Raw genomic sequence first — 19,248 nt, 5'->3', positions numbered from 1 at the left:
TCTCTTTTCACTCAACATAGTTCCGTTTAAATTCATCTGATTTATTACAGAATGTATCAATAGTGTGTTCCTTTTTATTGCTGAATGATATTCCATGGAATGGATGCACCACAGTTCGTTTAGTCATTCACCCATTGAAGGACATTAGGATAGTTTCCAGTTTGGGGTTATTAGAAATAAAGATGTGTATAAATTTCTGTGTAAAACATGCATTTTCATTTTGGGAGCATAAATGCCAAGAGACTATTCTGTATTTTTATTTAGATTTAAATAGCCAGATGTGAATTCTCTAGCCAGACTAAAGTGCTGACTGTCCAAAAGAAAGACAATCATAGTAGCAGTAAACATTTGAATAGATCATGAGTTCAAAGTAAATCTCAAGGTAAAGTTTTTACTTATAGAGAATAGACTTCACGAATGTAGCTAAGAGGCTCTCATGTCTCTTGGTTTTTTTTGAAACTAAAACTATAGGTATTAATTTTTAAAGTAATTGGTAGAAAGTAGATATTGTTTCTCATTATATAGGCTAATAAATCTGACACACCCCTGTCCCCGCCACACACAAATGGTCTTAGAAATATTTGGTGTACAAGCTGAATCAACAACCAACAAATATTTGAGTGCCTGCTGTATATAGTGCACTGGACATTATATTCCCTTTTGGGGTTGTTTTTGGCATACCCTTTGGCATATTACTGATATTTAGTTGCTGCTGGAGAATTTGCAGTACTGAATTTTACACCATTGAATTAGTTGTGTTTTATTTACAGAAAGATGAGCCAGATGCTTTCAAAGAGCTGGGGACAGGAAATAGAATTGCTACATGGCTGTTTTATGTAAGTTATAGCTAAAATTTTTAAGTTGGGACGTGACTGCATGATATTTATTTTGATGAGTTCAGATGTTTGCTCTGCTTAGTCTTATTTCACATCCTAGTTCAAAGTCTTTACAACTGAGTAAAGGGAGTTAAGAATTTTTTTTTGCGTTTGTCACTTTTTCAGATAGTAATATTATAACTTGAAGAAGAAATTTAAAATTACTGCTAGTCCTACTATTTGGAGACAATCATTATTTATTTTGGAGTATGGACTATTTAGTCATCTATCATATGTATATATAATCGTCTCTGTATGTATTTATATGGGATTATATGTTAGATTATTTGATTATGTCCTCCCCGAGTTAAATAACATTTTGATTAGATTAGTATTCATTTTTTCTCTTGGGAAATACTATTCCTAGAATTTCCTTTTAATTTCTCCAAAGTTTGTTTTTTCATTGCTTAAGGGCTATTAGATCTTTGTAACTGATTATGTCCTTATCGTTATAAAATACCCTTGTTTTTTCACTTAATGCTTTTTACCTTGATTTAAACCACGTCTGATGTTAAGGTCAGACTCTTTTCTTTGGTGTCCATTTGCCTGGTGGGTCTTGCCTGTCTGTGTCTGCTGTGTGTGAGCCCTTGTCTAGTGTGGCTCGTGGACTGGCGCACAGTTCGGGTTTGCTTTGTGACGCAATCCTAGTCTGTCTACACAGTCTAGTTGTGTTGCTTTAGAAGAAATCTTGATTATATGATCTGTGTTTCCTCTGCCTCGTTTTGTGCATGTGCTTCTTCAGTTAAATTGGAAAGGTTATTGTTTTATTCCAGGTTGCCTTTATAACTTCACGTAATCCTATAATCTAATTTTCAGCTAATATGTGTTGATTTCCTACCATGAGAAATTACAAAACTGATTTTAGTTTATTTTTCTCTTGGTGAGAAATTCATTTATGTAACTATTTGAGTACCTGCTGTTCTTGAGGTACTATTCTAGACATTAAAGCTCGGCAATGAACAAAACGTGAAAATTTCTGCCTCCATGGAGATTATTTTCTAGTGCAATCTTATTTATACCCCAATATTGTTTGATTTATCAGTTTTAAATCATCTCTTTTTACCTCTGGCTATAAAAGAAGTGCCTATCCCAAATTATATCCTCATCTCTCTTCCTGATTTTATCATTCCTTCGCCTGTTTTTTCTTTTACTTAAGTAATGTAAACCTAAACAGCATCTTGGTTTTTTTTAAAAAACTTAGTATGCGCAAATTCATCTCAATAGATATCCAGATGTTCTTATATTCTAGCATTCAATATCATATCCTCCCCCACAATAGCATGTTTAACTTGATTCTACCAGCACTTTTGATAATACTCTCTCATCTCTTACAGATGAGTGATGTGTCAGCAGGAGGAGCCACTGTTTTTCCTGAAGTAGGAGCTAGTGTTTGGCCCAAAAAGGTAAACTTGGTTTGTTTGTTGTTTTAATTTTTTTGTTCTCTTTATATTTTTCCCTGAGGAAGAGATGCGTCTTTATTTCATGGTTTAATTAATGAATTACATTTGTTAAAGTAGTATACTTAAGGACTACATTATCCTTAGGTAAAATTTTGGATATCTTTATGGTACAGTTTACCATGAGTACCTAGAGGTGATGAACAACCAGGGATTAGTATTTAAAATTTTTATTTCTGAAATGGGTTCCATATGATGTTTGCCCCCCAACTTACTATTGTAAAATTCGTTAGGTTTGTTTTGGCAAATACCCTTTTTTTGTCAGGCAACTTTGTGGTATTAATGTTTTCATGTGATCACCAAAATTTTGTGAGTTATATTAGAGGTAGATATAATGCTTCCATAGAGTAGTAGTTCCACAGGAACAGAGGAAAATATAATTACTGCAAAAAGTAATGACATGATATTTTATTTGGGAATAATTTTGCATTCAGCCAGCCTTGGTGGTCTAGTGGTTAAGATTTGGTTAAGGTTTGTCAGGGAACCACAACACCCGTCTGTCGGTTGTCATACTGTGGTAGCTGCATGTTGCTGTGATGCTGAAAACTATGCCACTCGTATTTCAAATACCAGCAGGGTCACCCATGTTTGACAGGTTTCAGCTGAGCTTCCACACTAAGAAGACTAGGAAGGAGGAGCTGGCCACCACTTCTGAAAAATTGGCCACGAAAACCCTGTGAATAGCAGCATAGCATTATCTGATATAGCAGCAGAGGGTGAGAAAATGGCACAAAAACACCAGGCAGGGTTCCATTCTGCTGTACACATGGTTGCTAGGAATTGGAATTGACTGGACAGCACTAACAAGAACAAATTTTGATTGTTCTCTACAGGGAACTGCTGTTTTCTGGTATAATCTATTTGCCAGTGGAGAAGGAGATTATAGTACACGGCATGCAGCCTGTCCAGTGCTAGTAGGAAACAAATGGGGTAAATATTTCCTATATTGTCTGAATAGAATTTGTGATTTTTGTCTTATATTTTGAAATTAATCTACATCTTAAAAGAAAATGAAAACAAAACTCCTGATTTGCCTATAACTTTGACATTCAACCAAGCAAGTTTCAGGATCTTAATTTAAATTTGCTTTCAACAGATCAGAATTTTGATGACAGATTTTACTTTTAACACTATTTCCACCTGTTATTATAGGAAACATTAATTGACTTAATATTGAATAAGTCAATATCTTCTCAAGGGGTTCACAATTGTCTCTGAGTATTAGTATATCTCTGAGACATACTAATGGATACATTAGAGTATAGTCTAGTACATACTAATACAAAGATGTAAACAGAAGATGGTGACTCCTTACATTTGGGGAGGCTTCTTCAAAGCTTAATTTTTAAATTTTGTCCTGAAGATATAACAGTAGTTTTCCAGGCATGTGAGGGACCAGGGCCAGGACCACTGCAGGGCTAGAGAGACATTCACTCTCATGCAGGTGCAAGCATTGGCCACATTAAAAAAAAGGAAACAGGTGAAGTTATTTTAATGTATATTATTTAACCCCATATATCCATTTCAATATGTGTCACTAGCCATATTTCAAGTGCTTGGTAGTGTTGTGTGTCTAGTGGTCACTGTATTAGACATAGCACGATTAAGGAGTAAGACCTGATCATCAGGATTTAGAAGATCTCCCCTGATGATTATGTTTGAGAACCACTGGACTAGAATGAAGAGAGGCTGCTGGAGGAGAGATCAGTTTAGAAGGCTGTTTTAAGTGGGTGACGACGAAAGCTTGGACTATGGCAGCAGCAAATGGGTTGAAGAGCAAAGAATAGATTCAAAAAATAGATTAGGAAAATTGACAGAGTTTGATGAATAAAACATTGGATGCAGGGGTTGAGAGAAGTAAAAGAGGAGTTAAGAATTACTATGGGTCCGAGTTTAGATATTTTGTACATATTTCATGCCATTGATTGGGTTCTATGAAACAGCAGAAGGAGTATAAAATTAATTTCTTTTGGGGTACATTTAAAACCAGTATCTTGGAACCAAGGAAACTTAATGAACACATAGTAGTAGTGATTTATCATAGAATTGCTCTTTTAGAGTGGAGACTTTGTGTTCATTTTTAAGCCTTTGTATTAGAGGTTGTATTTTGCACACTGGTAAAAACAAAGTTCTGTTCTATCTGTTCCTACATCTTAATTTCCTTTGTGTTTCACTTCAATCCTTACATTGAACATTAGAAACTTTAGGAAATGCACATACATAGACTCTTAAATGTACATACATATATATAAAATCTTCTGTGTTTCCAACATACAGTGAAGTTTTTAAAAGACTGCATAAGTAGCATCTGCCTTTATCTGGTTTTGGTTTTGAACTTTTAACGCATGTAGAAACTTTGTTATAGCCTTAGCTTTTAGAAGTTAATTAAATGCTAGTTAGATATTGGGGAAAATTAATATATTTTTTTCTCTCATAGTATCCAATAAATGGCTCCATGAACGTGGACAAGAATTTCGAAGACCTTGCACCTTGTCAGAATTGGAATGACAAATAGGCTTCCCTTCCTCTCCTGTTGTACTCTAATGTGTCTGATACACATATTTCCCAGTCTTAACTTTCAAGAGTTTACAATTGACTAACACTCCATGATTGATTCAGTCATGAACCTCATCCAGTGTTTCATCTGTGGACAGTCACTAACTTTGTGGGTTTTTTTTCTTTAAAAAGTGACATAAATCATCATATTGTACATATAAAACCTTAAAGTTCAGTTGGTATCACAGAGGACAAAACAAGGCAGAGTTAAAAATGAAGAATGTTTGCATTTATGTTATATTTTAAAGAACTTTTTGGTTGGATAAAAAATACAATTTCAGCATCTGCTTATACTGTCTGTGTAAGTGTTATGTTTACCTAGTCTCACTCCTTGTTTTCTGGATGTGCCTGAAGACTAGGAATAAACTGGGCCTCTAATCTGGTTTCCATATGATGTTTGCCCCTCCATAAGCTATTCTAAGTTGATTTTTTCCTTCCAAAGTCCTTTTTAAAGAAGTATAAAGTATTTTACCAACTGCCTTCTCTCACAGCTCCTCTGTGGTGAATTAAATCTGTTTGAGTTAAAATACTTTGATTAAAACAATTTTTGTAACATAAAGTCCTGCATAACCACACTGGGCTTTCTAACTAAAATGATCATCACTTAGTCTTTCTCCTTGTTCTTGAGTGACTGATGATTTTGTCCATAAAATTTGCTGTTTTTCCTAGTGCTAATACCTTGCCTCTTATTCCTGCTACAGCGGGGTGGTGATATTAGCATTCTGATGAAATAAATATCGTGCCTTACGAGACTGGAAATTTTAAAATGTAGAAGTCCTTTCAATGATGAGGGAAATGATAAAAAAAAAGGAAATTTTTTCCTAAAAAGCCAAAATGTTTGTTTTTTCAATTCTGAAATATGTTGTGACAACAGTGACCTATTTATGATCTTAAATCTTTTTTAAAAATGTTCCTGTTTTCTGTGTGGTATTTTTCATATTTGAATGTGAATGCGTGCTATAGCAGTAACAGGTTATTTCTGTTTATGTTATTTCTTTAGTACGTAGGACTTAGGTTTATCCTCTTAATTTTCATTCACTCTAACATCACATTGTTATGGTAGAAAAATTTAGGCTCTCTGAGTAATCAAAATATATTTCCTTCAAAGGGAGCTCTACAACCTTACTATGGGTTATGACAGTAACCCATAGGTTATGACAATAGTTATGACAGTAATGGTACTTACTCTTATTCAAAGAGACTTTCTCTTATTCAAAAATATGGTGTGATAGTTTAAAGCTGTGACCGTAATGAAATATGTTAAATGACCCTTTAGACTAACTTTTTACATTTCCTATGCTGAATTCTAATTCATACAGGGCTGTTTATCCTTTATGCAGTATTTAAATATTTAAGGAAGAATTTGGTTAATACTCTGGGAATGAAGGTATTACCTTTACCAATTTTTAAAAAAATCAAATACAGTTCTTTTTTCCCAACTACCCTTTGTCCATCACAAGTATTTTAATAAGAAATGTTGAGAATTAAGTTCAGTACTTTAATCTACTAAGATTTTTGTGACCATAGATTATTTTTAAAACCCCTTTTTTAGATGGAAACGACATAAATTCAAAAGTGTAGAAATAAAATGGGGGTTCAAAGGATGGAAACTGCATTTTAGCAAGTAGAATAAAAATATCTATTTCAGAAGGAAATGGCAAATTCCATGTCTTACAAACTTCCTCATTATATTCAACCCCAAACCCCATGTGGGAGTTAATAAACTCTCTTCAGTGTTAGATCTTACAGAACCCTCCCAAATTTCATCATTACCAACTATCTTTCTTTACAAATGAAAAGGAGAAAAATATTCCAGTGTAAATCTTTAGGTCCAGTGGTCATTGCAATCCTTTTTTTCTTCTTTTACGGTGATCTTTAAAATAAGTAAGGGCTAGAACTATCATGGAAACTGGTTTCTTCATCAACCCTAAGTGCCTATCCTTCAAGACTGGAAGTTTCATCATTCATTAACTTTAAGTATGGAGTTATCACCAGTATCTATCACCAACATGGGGTTAACTAAAGAATCCTGCAAAGAGCCAGAATTATTATTGTAATACCTACTTAAAGCCATAAATGTAATGAAACTCCAATGCAACGTAGATTTTGTATAGGTTTGGATATATTGGGTTAATTCATATTATTTAAAATAACTGCATAATAGTTAACTTCTGATAACAGATATCAGTCTTATCCTTTGAAATCTGTATAATAAAACATGGGGGTTGTTATTGGAACACAATGAGATAAGGAGATTACATCAAAATGTAAATAATCAACAAGTGCATGGTTTTGTTCAGTTGACTGTTTTCATAGCAAGATTTTCAAGATGAAGAAAGCTATGTGTTATTTACATTGTGGTCCAAACTCCTTATCTCAATGAGAACCAGGTTTAAATAGCATTGCTCTAAAACAGTACAAATTGTTCAATTCTACATTTTTTTTTAAGGAAGATTAGCCCTGAGCTAACATCTGCTGCCAATCCTCCTGTTTTTGCTGAGGAAGATTTGCCTTGAACTAATGTCTGTGCCCATCTTCCTCTACTTTATATGTGGGACACCTGCCACAGCATAGCTTGCCAAGTGGTGCCATGTCCGCATCCAGGATCTGAACTGGTGAACCCCAGGCTGCGGAAGTGGAATGTGCAAACTTAATCACTGCGCCACTGGGTCAGCCTCTGATTCTACATTTCTAAGAGCACTGAGAGAGTTTTATATCTGTGGTTTGGATTGATTGGGGTAGCGAGAGCAGACTTTATAAAGTCTTAGCATAATGGGATAAGCAATTCAGAATAATTGTTTAGCATTACAAATAATGTATCAAGGAATCAACATGCTCAAATTTTAGCATTCTGTCCTTAGCGTGATAGATTCGGATCAACATTTCCTCTAGTTTTAAGACCACTTAATGTTTAAGAACCACTTAGGTCTTGTTGGTATCAGACACTGAGGAACATAAGTTTGAGAGGAAGATAGCAGACTAGGAAACTCCAGGCCCTTGTTCACCCAAAACAAATGTGAAAGAAACAACTAGGGCTTGGGTAAAATAACGTTATAGAGGTCTGGAAAACAGGCTAAGGTTTACAGTAACCAAGTTAATGCCCAGTCAAGAAAAAGCCATGTCAAAAATGGTAGGAAATTACTTGGTGGTTTTACTTACTCTTGACCCACCCAAACCTGGTGCTGCACAGCTGGGAGGAATTAGCTGCCCAGTTCCCTCTCTTGAACCAGAGGGAGCAGAGCAGACCTTGTTTGTAATGTTCTAATCTGTTTGGAAGGTGCCTGAAGGACAGCTGTGTTTCACCTAACTCAGAGCTCAGATAGGGAAAATAAAACACCTGGAAAAAGCCCTGAGAAGCATCAGACACTACTTGTTTAAGTTGCAGGGCGACTACAGACTTGCAGATACCAGAGGCAAGAGATTACAGGTAGTGGAAGACTCTGAAAACAGGCTGGGGTGAGACTTCTGGAAAATTAAGACATTTAAAAGCAGCCGTGTGTATGGGGAGATGAAAAAAAGCACAAACACAGGCTGGAGCAAGTCAAGAAAAGACCTTAAGCCACCACCCCAGGCTGATCCCAAGGATCAGAACATGCCCTGCTAATTACCGAAGGTCTTCCTCAGCATGGAGCCAGTCTGGAAAGACTAGGAGAGGTGACTTTTTTCAAGTATCTAATTTTCAACCAAAAGGAGAAATCACAAAGCATACAAACAAATAAGAAAATATGACCCATTCAAAGGGAGAAAATAAAGTGAAAGAAACCATCCCTGAAGAAACAAGACACTGGATGTACTAAACAAAGACTTTAAAACATCTATCTTAAATGTGCTCAAAGAGCTAAAGGAAAACTTGGACAAAGGACTAAAAGCCAGGAAACAACATATAAACAGAATGAGAATATCAATAAGAGGATAAAAATTACTTTGAAAAGAACAAACAAATTTCTGGAGCTGAAAAATACAATACAGTTACATGCTGCATAATGATATTTTGGTCAATGACAGATCACATATAGGATGATAGTTCCTTAAGATTAGTACCATATAGCCTAGGTGTGTAGTAGGCTATACCACCTATGTTTGTGTAAGTATACTCTATGATGTTGGCACAACAATGAGATCATCTAACAACACATTTCGCAGAACATATCGTTAAGCAATGCATGACTAACTGAATCAAAACAATGCACTAAAGGGGTTCAACAGCAGGCTTGAATAGGCAGATGTCACTAAACTTGAAGACAGGTCATTTGAAATTATAAAGTCTGAGGAGCAAAAAGATAAAGAAGAAAAGTGAACAGAGCCAGAGGGACTTACAGGACACCATTAAGCAGTCTAGGATACACATTATATGAATCCCTGAGGAAGAAAGGAAGTTGCCAAGAAATCATTTGAAATAATAATGGTCAATAATTTCCCTAATTTGAAGGCATGGATCTACAAATTCCAGAAGCTTAAAAAATTCCAAGTAGGGTAAACTCAAAGAGAACAACACTGAGACACATTATAATCAAACTCTTGAAAGCCAATGACAAAGCAACACTCTTAAAAGCAGCAAAAGAAAATTGACTTGTACAAGGAATCCTGAATAAGATATCTGTGGATGTCTCAGCAGAAACCTAGGAGGCCTGAAGGTGGTGTAATAATAGACTTATAGTGCTAAAAGAAAAAAAATGTCAGTTGAGAATTCTTTGTCAAATCTGTCCTACAAAAATGGAGAAATTAAGATGTTCCCAGATTTAAAAAAAAAGCTGAGGGAGTTCATTACAAACTAGATCTGCCTTATAAGAAATACTTCAAGGGAAGAGGAAAGGGATGGAACCTGCTTAGGTTAACAGAGATAAGAGGCTATCATAAACTGGACTATCTCATTTGTGAGATCTTTTATACAGACTTCATGGTAACCACTAAACAAAAAATCAGAGCAGAGTCACAAATCAAAAATAAAGAGGAAGCCATCACAGAAAACCACCAAACTGAAAAGGCAGTGAGAAATATAAAAGAAACTTAAAATAGAGAACAACTGGAAAACAACAGATAAAATGGCAGTATTAAGCCGTCATCTATCAATAATCACTCTAAATGTAAATGAATTAAATTCACCAATCAAAAGACACCAAATGGCTGGATGGATTAAAAAACCAATACACTGCCTTCAGGAAACAAATCTCAGCTCTAAAGACAAATATATGACTCAGATTGAAGGATTGGAAAATGATACTCCAAGCAAAAGATAGCAGGTGTAGCCACACTTAGACACAGCATACTTCAAGATGAAAAAGGTAATGAAAGACAAAAAGCAGCAGTATGTAATGATAAAAGGGACATTCTACCAAGAGGACATAAGACTTGTGAATATATATGCACGTAACACAGGAGGACCAAAGTAAATAAAGCAACTAATAACAGACCTAAAGGGAGAAATTTATAGCAATGCAATAATAGTAGGGGACCTCAACACCCCACTTACATCGGTGGATAGATCATGCACACAAAAAGTCAACAAGGAAACAGTGGCCTTAAACACTAGACCAGATGGACTTAATAGATATATAGAGAACATTTCATCAAAAACAACAGAATACACATTCTTTTCAAGTGCACGTGGAAGACTCTCAAAAATAGACCATATGTTGGGGAACAAGGCCACCTCAATAAAGTTAATAACATTGAAATCATATCAAGCATCTTTTCAGACCATAATGCTATGAAACTACAAATCAATTACAAGAAAAATGCTGGAAGGTCACAAATATGTGGAAACTAAACAACATGCTACTCAACAACCATTGGATCAAGGAAGAAATCAAAGGAGAAATGAAAAGATACCTGGAGACAAATGAAAATGAAAACAACATACTAACTCTTTTGGGAGGCAGCAAAAGCAGTACTAAGAGGGAAATTTGTAGCAATACAGATCTACCTCACAAACAAGAAAAAAATAATCTTAAACTACACTTAACAGAACTAGAAAAATAAGAGCAAAGCCCAAAGTCAGCAGAAGGAGGGAAATAAAAATTAGAGCAGAAATAAATGAAATAGAGACTTAAAAAACAATGGGAGGGCTCAATGAAAATAAGAGCTGGTTCTTTGAAAGGATTAAAAAAATTGACAAACCCTTTGCCAGAATCTCTAAGGAAAAAGGAGAGAAGGCTCAAATAACTGAAATCAATATTGAAAGAGGAGAAATTACAATGGACATCAGAGAAATACAAAAGATTATAAAAGAATACTGTGAAAAACTATCTGCCAACAAACTGGATGACCTAGAAGAAATGGATAAATTCTTAGAATCATACAACCTCCTAAAAATGAATCAAAAAGAAATAGAGAATCTGAATAGACCAATCACAAGAGATTGAAACAGTAATCAAAAACTTCCCAAAAAACAAAGTCAAGGACCAGATGGCTTCTCTGGTAAATTCTACCAAACGTTCAAAGATTTAATTCCTATCCTTCTTAAACTATTATGAAAATTGAAGAAGACAGGCTGCTTCCTAACTCATTCTACAAGGTCACCATTACCCTGATACCAAAACCAAACAAGGACAACACAAAGAAGGGAAATTATAGGCCAATATTGCTGATTAACGTTGATGCAAAACTCCTCAAAAAATATTGGCAAATCAAATACAAAAATACATTAAAAGCATTATAAACCACATTCAAGTGAGATTTTTTTCCAGGGATGATGGTTCAACATCTACAAATCAATGTGACACATCACATTAATAAAATGAAGAATAAAAGTCATATCATCTCAATAGATGCAGAGAAATCATTTGACAAGATCCAACATCCTGTTATGATAAGAACTCTCAATAAAATGGGTATGGAAGGAAAGTAGCTCAACATCATAAAGGCTTTATATTACAAAGCCACAGGCAACATCATACTCAACAGTGAAAAGTTGAAAGCCATTCCTCTGAGAACAGGAACAAGACAAGGATGCCCACTCTTATTCAACATAGTACTGGAAGTTTTAGCCAGAGCAATTAGGCAAGAAAAAATAATAGAAGAGATCCAAATTGCAAAAGAAGAAGTAAAACTACTTGTGGATGACATGATTCTATATATAGAAAACCCTAAAGAATCCATCAGAAAAATATTAGAAATAATCAACAAATACAGTAAAGTTGCATGGTACAAAATTGACATACAAAAATCAGTTGTGTTTCTATACACTAATAATTAGTAGAAAGAGAAGTCAAGAATACTATCCCATTTACAATCACAATAAAAAGAATAAAATACCTAGGAATAAATTTGACCAAGGAGGCGAAAGGCCTATATACTGAAAACTATAACACGTTATTGAAAGAAATCAAACATGACATAAAGAAATGGAAAGATATTCCATGTTCATGAGTTGGAAGAATAAACATAGTTGGAATGTCCATATTACCTAAAGCAATCTACAGATTCAATGCAATCCCAATGAGAATCCCAATGACATTCTTCATGGAAATAGAACAAAGAATCCTAACATTTATATGGAACAACAAATGACCCTGAATAATCAAAACAATCCTGAGAAAAAAGAGAAAAATTGGAGGTATCACAGTCCCTGACTTCAAAATATGCTACAAAGCTATAGTAATCAAAAGAACATGGTACTGGCAGAAAAACAGACACATAGATCAATGGAACAGAATCAAGAGCCCAGAAATAAAACCACACATCTATGGACAGCTAATCTTTGACAAAGGAGCCAAGAATATAAAATGGAGAAAGGAAAGTCTCTTCAATAAATGGTGCTGGGAAAACTGGAGAGCCCTGTGCAAAAAAATGAAAGTAGACCATTCTGTTATACCATACACAAAAATTAACTCCAAATGGATTAAAGACTTTAATATAAGACCTGAAACCATAAAACTCTTGGAAGAAAATATAGGCAGTACACTCTTTGACTTGGGTCTTAGTGGTATCTTTTCAAATACCATGTCTACTCAGGCAAGGGAAACAAAAGAAAAAAATAAACAAATGGGTCTACATCAGACTAAAAAGCTTCTGCACAGCAAAGGAAACCATCAACAAAATGAAAAGACAACCCACCAACTGGGAGAAAATATTTGCAAATCATCTATCTGACATGGGATTAATTTCTAAAATATATAAAGAACTCATACAACTCACCACCAAAAATTGAACAACCTGATCAAAAAATAGAGGGGCCAGCCTGGTGGCGCAGTGGTTAAGTTCACACGTTCCCCTTTGGCACCCTGGGGTTCACTGGTTTGTTTCCCGAGTGTGGACCTATGCACTGCTTATCAAGCCATGCTGCAGCAGGCATCTCACATATAAAGGAGAGGAAGATGGGCACAGACATTAGTTCAAGGCCAATCTTCCTCAGCAAAAAGAGGAGGATTGGCAGCAGATGTTAGCTCAGGGCTAATCTTCCTAAAAAAAAAAAAAAAGGATATGAACTGACATTTTCCAAAGGAGATACAGAGGTGGCCAACAGGCACATGAAAAAACATTTAGCATCAATAATTATTAGAGAAATACAAATCAAAACCACAATAAGATATCACCTCAGACCAGTCAGAATGGCTATGATTAACAAGACAAGAAATAACGAGTGTTGGAGAGGATGTGGAGAAAAGGGAACACATACACTGCTGATGGGAATGCAAACTGGTGCAGCCACTATGTAAAACAGTATTGAGATTTCTTTAAAAATTAAAAATAGAAATACCATATGATCCAGCTATCCCACTACTGAACATTTATCCAAAAAACATGAAATCAGTAATTCAAAAAGATTTATGCATCCCTGTATTTACCACAGCATTTTTCACAATAGCCAAGATGTGGAAGCAACCTAAATACCTATCAACAGATGAATGGATAAAGAAGATGTGGTATATATATACAATGGAGTACTACTCGGCCATAAAAAAGATAAAATTGTGCCATTTCCAACAATATGGATGAACCTTGAGGGTATTATGCTAGGCAATATAAGTCAGAGAAAAACAAATTAACATATGATTTCACTCATATGTGGAAGGTAAACACATAGATAAGGAAAATATATTAGTGGTTAACAGAGAAGGGGGTGAGGATCAGGCAAAAAGGATAAAGGGGGACATATCTATGGTGACAGATAAAAACTAGACTGTTGGTGGTGAACACAATGCAGTCTATACAGAAACTGAAATATAATAATGTACACCTTAAATTACACAGTTATAAGCCAATATGACCTTAATAAAATAATGATAAAAAAATTTCTATGTAATTTACCATAGTACCAGAGGAGAGAAAATTATATGATCACTTCAATAGATACAGACAAAGCTTTTGAAAAAATACAATAGTATTTGTGATTTAAAAGTAAGTAAAGCAAACTAGCAAGAGAGAAACTTCCTCAACATGATAAAAGGGCATTTATAAACCCTACTCTATATCATCATATATAAATGGTAAAAGATTGGATGTTCTCCTATGTTTGGAATAAGAGAAGAATGTCTGCTTTCCCCATTCCTACTTAACATTGTGTTGTGGTCCGAATGTTTGTGTGCCTTCCAAATTCATATCTTGAAATCTACGTTATAGTATTATTAGGTGAGGCCTTTGGGAGGTGATTAGGGCATGAAGGTGGAGCACTCATGAGCTGGACTAGTGATCTTCTAAAAGAGATCCCACAGAGCTCCCTAACCCCTTCTTCCATGTGAGGATACTAGAACTCTGTGACCTGGAGAAGGGCCTTCGCCCAACCATGCTGGAAGCCTGATTTCATACTTCCTGCCTCAAGAACTGTGAGAAATAAATTTCTTGTTTATAAGCAACTTTGTCTCTGGTATTTTGTTATAGCAGCCCAAATGGACTAAGACACATCGTCAGTGCGATAAGGTAAGAAAAAGAAGTCACATACGTTGGAAAGGAAGAAGTAAAGTAGTCTCTATTCATAAGAGACATGATTACGTTTGTAGAAAATCGTAGGGAATCTACAAAAAAGCTTTAAAACTAATAGAGATAAACAAGAGTGCAAATTCCATACATAAAAACAAATTTGAAATTGAATTTTAAAAAACAATGCATACAATAACATAAAAATGTTAAACTTAGAATTAAATCTAACAAAATATGTGCGAGACCTATATATTGAAAAAATATAAAACATCATTGAGCAATGTTAAAGAAGCCCTCAAATAAATGGAGATATAGCTCATGTTCACAGATCAGATGATTCAATATTCTCCCCAAAAATTAATCCATAGATTTAACACAATCCTGGTCAAAATCCAAGCAAGTTGGTTTTTTTAAAATTTACAGGCTCATTCTTAACTTTATATGGATGTACAAAGGATGTAGAAGAGATAAAACAATTTGGGAAAAGGGGAACAAAGTTGGAAGATTTACATGACCTGATTTGAAGACTTTTTATGAGGCAACAGTAGTCAAGATAGTATATTACTGTTATAAGGATATATACATAGGTCAGTAGAACAGAACAGAAAGTCCAAAAGTAGACAAAAACATGTATAGTCAGTTGATTCTTGACAAAGGGACCAAGGTAATTCAATAGGAAATTGGTAGCCTTCTCAACAAATGTTTCTGGAGCAATTGGATATCTACCCATCTATCTACCTACCTACCCACTACCTACCTATCAAGTCTCAACCTTTTCCTCACACTATACCAAAAAAAAAAAAACAACCCAACTTGAAATGGATTATATACCTGAATGTGAAAGGTGACACTAAAAATTTAGGGAAAAACATAGGAGAAAATCTTTGTGATCTTGGTTTTGACAAAGATTTCTTACAACATAGAAAGCATTGACCACAAAAGAAAAAAATAATTTTGACTTCACCAATATTTAAAGGTTCTGTTCTTTGAAAATACTTCAGAAAATGAAAAGGCAAGCTACAAACTGGAAGAAAATGTTCACAAGACATATCTGAGAAAGGATTTATATCTAGATTAATAAGAAGATAGCCCAATTTAGAAAGGGCAGAAGTTTCATAGACACTTCGCCAAAGAAGATATATGAATGGCCAAAAGGCATATGAAAAGATACTTAAGATCATTAATCATCAAGGAAATGCACATTGAGACCACAATAAGATACTACTACATGCCCACTAAAATGGCAAAAATTTAAGACTGTCAATGCTAAGTGTTGGTGAGGATGTAGAGCCACTGGGACTCTCATATACTGCTGGTGGGAATATACAACCACTTTAGAAAACAGTTTTACAGTTTCTCATAAATCTAAACATATGTTTACCATATAACTCATTAATTCTGTTTCTCAGTTTTTACCCAAGAGATTTAAAAACATATGTCTATGAGGACTTTCTATGAATGGTCATTGCAGCATTGTTCCTGATGTTTAGAAACTACAAACAACTCAAATTTACATCCACAGGAGAATGGCAAAGTGTGGTATATCCATTCAATGGAGTATTTCTCAGCAATAAAAATGAAGTGAACTAGTGATATATGCACTGACATGTATAAAACTCTGAACCATGCTGAATGAAAGAAGTCAAGGCACAAAAGAGTAGTCTGTTAAATTTCTTTCCTACAGCTTCACGTAATCTATAGTGATAGAACGTACATCACCGTTTGCCAGAGTCAACAGTGGGATGGATGTAGGGTGTAGATTGACAAAAGGGGCACAGAGGATACTTTGGGGTGAAGATGTTCTCTATCCTGGTGGTGGCTACTCAGATGTATACATTTGCCAAAACTCTTTTACAGTGTATTTTAAATGTGTGCACTTTATTCTATATAAATTATTCCTCAGTAAAGTACGTGTTTTTAAAATTAGCAAACAATTTGTCAGTATAAATCATAAGTAAAAAATATCCTGACCAAGTATTGTTTATCCCAAGAATGTAAGGATGGTTCAATGTTTTAAAAATCTGTTAATAAAATCCACAGCCTTAACAGAATATTAATTATTGGGGAAAGGTGTTTGACATCTATTCATGATTTTTTAAAAAGCCCAAACTTTGAAAACTAGAAGTAGAAGGGAACTTCCTTAATCTGATTAGGAGTATCTACTATAAACTTCTAGTAAATATCACACTTGATTGTGGAACTAGTTTTGAAGCATCCCAGTTAATGCCAGAAGTAAGGTCAAAATGCTTACATAAATCCTCCATTCAAAATTGTTCTCAAGGTCCTGGTAAATATAATAAGCAGAAGAAAAGTTTGTGGCAGATAGTTTAGAAAGACTCACTTTACCCGTTCTAATTCTTGTTTTGCTATATTAAATAGACTGAAAACTACAATATTTTTGATTTCCTGTCTGTAGGAATCCACCTAGCTTTCATCAGGCAAACACATTTGACAGCAGTGTATGGTAGCATTTGCACATGGGAAGACTAGATCTTTTGGCAAGCCACATGGTGGTGGCATCTGGTTATTCTGGTGCTTCTATGGCAAAGTTTCTGGTGTGTATTCATAAATATTGAGTGGCAGAATTTATTCTTTGCTATGTAATAGCCAAGCTCAGTATCTCCTACTCCTATAGATTTTGTGACCTAATTAATATCATTTTTAATAATCTGCTTTTTGCTTAAATTAGCTAAAATGCTACGTTATAAGCAGCTAAAAGTCTTGGCCAAGGAAAGGAATTGTGATTAAAAAGGAAAAAAATAAAATAAATTTCTCATTATTTGCAGATTATATGATTGAGTATAGACAAAAATCTGGGAAACATGCTATATACAAATAACTATAATACCAGGTTGAAAGGGTGTTATAAAAGTAGAGATAATATGCTGCTTATGTTCAAAAGGGAAAGATAATTTTTAGCTTCAAGAGTCCAGTCATGGTGGGAGGATGCTGAAGGGTGGTAGGCACATGGTTATGGTATATAATCCTTTTAAATGCTGATGAATTCAATTTGCTAATATTTTGATGAAGATGTTTGCATCAATATGCATAAAGTCTATTGGTCTGTAATTTTCTTTCCTTGTAGTGTCTGTCTCGCATTGGTATCAGGGTGATACTGGCCTCTTAAGAATGACTTAGGAAGTATTTTTTCTTCTTCAATTTTTTGGGAAGAATTTGAGAAGGATTAGTGTTAGTTCTTCTTTACATGTTTTGTAGAATTCAACAGTGAAGCATCTGGTCCAGGGCTTTTCTTTGTTGGGAGGTTTTTTATTACATATATAATCCCAAACTAGTCATGTCTATTCAGATTTTTCATTTCTTTATTATTCAGCCTTGTAGATTGCGTGTTACTAGTAATTTGTCCCATTCATCTAGGTTATCCAGTAGTCGGTGTACTCTTGGTTACCCACTTGTTCATAGTGCTCTTATAACCCTCTGTAAAGTTGGTAGTCATGTCCCCCACTTTCATGTCTGATTTAGTAGTCTGAATCCTTTCTCTTTTTTTCTTAGTTATTCTAGCTAAAGATCTGTCAATTTTGTGGATCTTTTCAAGTGGGATTTGTTCCTGGAATGCAAGGATGGTAAAATATATGAAATATAATATACCACATTAATAAAATGGAGGAAAACCCACATGACAATTACAACTGATATAGGAAATGCACTTGACAAATTTCTAAATCCTTTCATGGTAACCCCCCCCCCCCAACACACACACACACACCTTAAACTAGGAATAAAAGGAAGCTTTCTCAATGTGATAAAGGCCATCTATGAAAAAGCCACAGTTAACAATATACTCAATGATGAAACACTGAGCTTTTTCCCTAAGATGAGGACAAGGATGCTCACTTTCACCACTTCTGTTCACTATAGTATTGTAAATCCTAGCCAGGGCAATTAGGCAAGAAAAAGCAGTAAAAGGCATCCAAATTGGAAAGTTAGAAGTAAAATTACTTTTGTTCACAGATGATATGTAGAAAACCCTTACCTACTCTTATATGTAGAAAATAAGCATTCCATTAAAAAATCCCCATTAGAACCAATAAATGGCTTCGGCAAAGTTGGAGAATACAAAATCAATAGTTTTTTTTAAAGTTGCATTTCTATACAATTGACAATCTGGAAAGGAAAATTAATAGAAATTACATTGAATCAATAGATCACTTTGTGTGATATTATCATCTCAGCAATATTAAGTCTTCCAGGCCATGAATAAGGGATGTATTACCATTTATTTATGTCTTTCTTTCAGCAATGTTTTATAATTTTCAGTTTACAAGTCTCTCACCTCCTTGGATAAATTTATTGCTAAGTATTTTATTCTTTTAGATGCTATTGTAAAGAGAATTATTATTTTAAGTCCCAACAATATTTTTTGTGGAAATAGAAATACTCATCCTAAAATTTATACAGAATCTTAAGGGACCCCAAATATCCAGAATAATTTTTAAGAAGAACAGTTTTAGGACTCATACTTCCTAATTTCAAAGCTTACTACA

General features: G+C 34.6%; 1 protein-coding gene across 4 annotated transcripts in view; it reads left to right on the top strand.

The window, feature by feature from the left end:
• P4HA1 (prolyl 4-hydroxylase subunit alpha 1) overlaps positions 1-5,798 on the top strand; it is a 79,739-nt gene extending 73,941 nt beyond the window's left edge. For all 4 annotated transcript variants that reach the window (XM_014858886.3, XM_014858885.3, XM_014858888.3 and 1 more), the window contains 4 exons: positions 771-836; positions 2,210-2,278; positions 3,166-3,262; positions 4,770-5,798. In XM_014858886.3, the coding sequence (XP_014714372.1) occupies positions 771-836; positions 2,210-2,278; positions 3,166-3,262; positions 4,770-4,840 (303 nt within the window). In that variant the 3' untranslated portion in view covers positions 4,841-5,798. The remainder of the gene's footprint in view (positions 1-770; positions 837-2,209; positions 2,279-3,165; positions 3,263-4,769) is intronic.
• Positions 5,799-19,248: the final 13,450 nt, after the last annotated feature.

This window comes from Equus asinus, chromosome 2 (genome assembly GCF_041296235.1).
Source record: "Equus asinus isolate D_3611 breed Donkey chromosome 2, EquAss-T2T_v2, whole genome shotgun sequence".
In the NCBI taxonomy this organism is placed as follows: Eukaryota; Metazoa; Chordata; class Mammalia; order Perissodactyla; family Equidae; genus Equus; species Equus asinus.
Note: the sequence above shows the minus strand (reverse complement) of the source record. Positions and strands in the feature narration are given on the sequence as shown.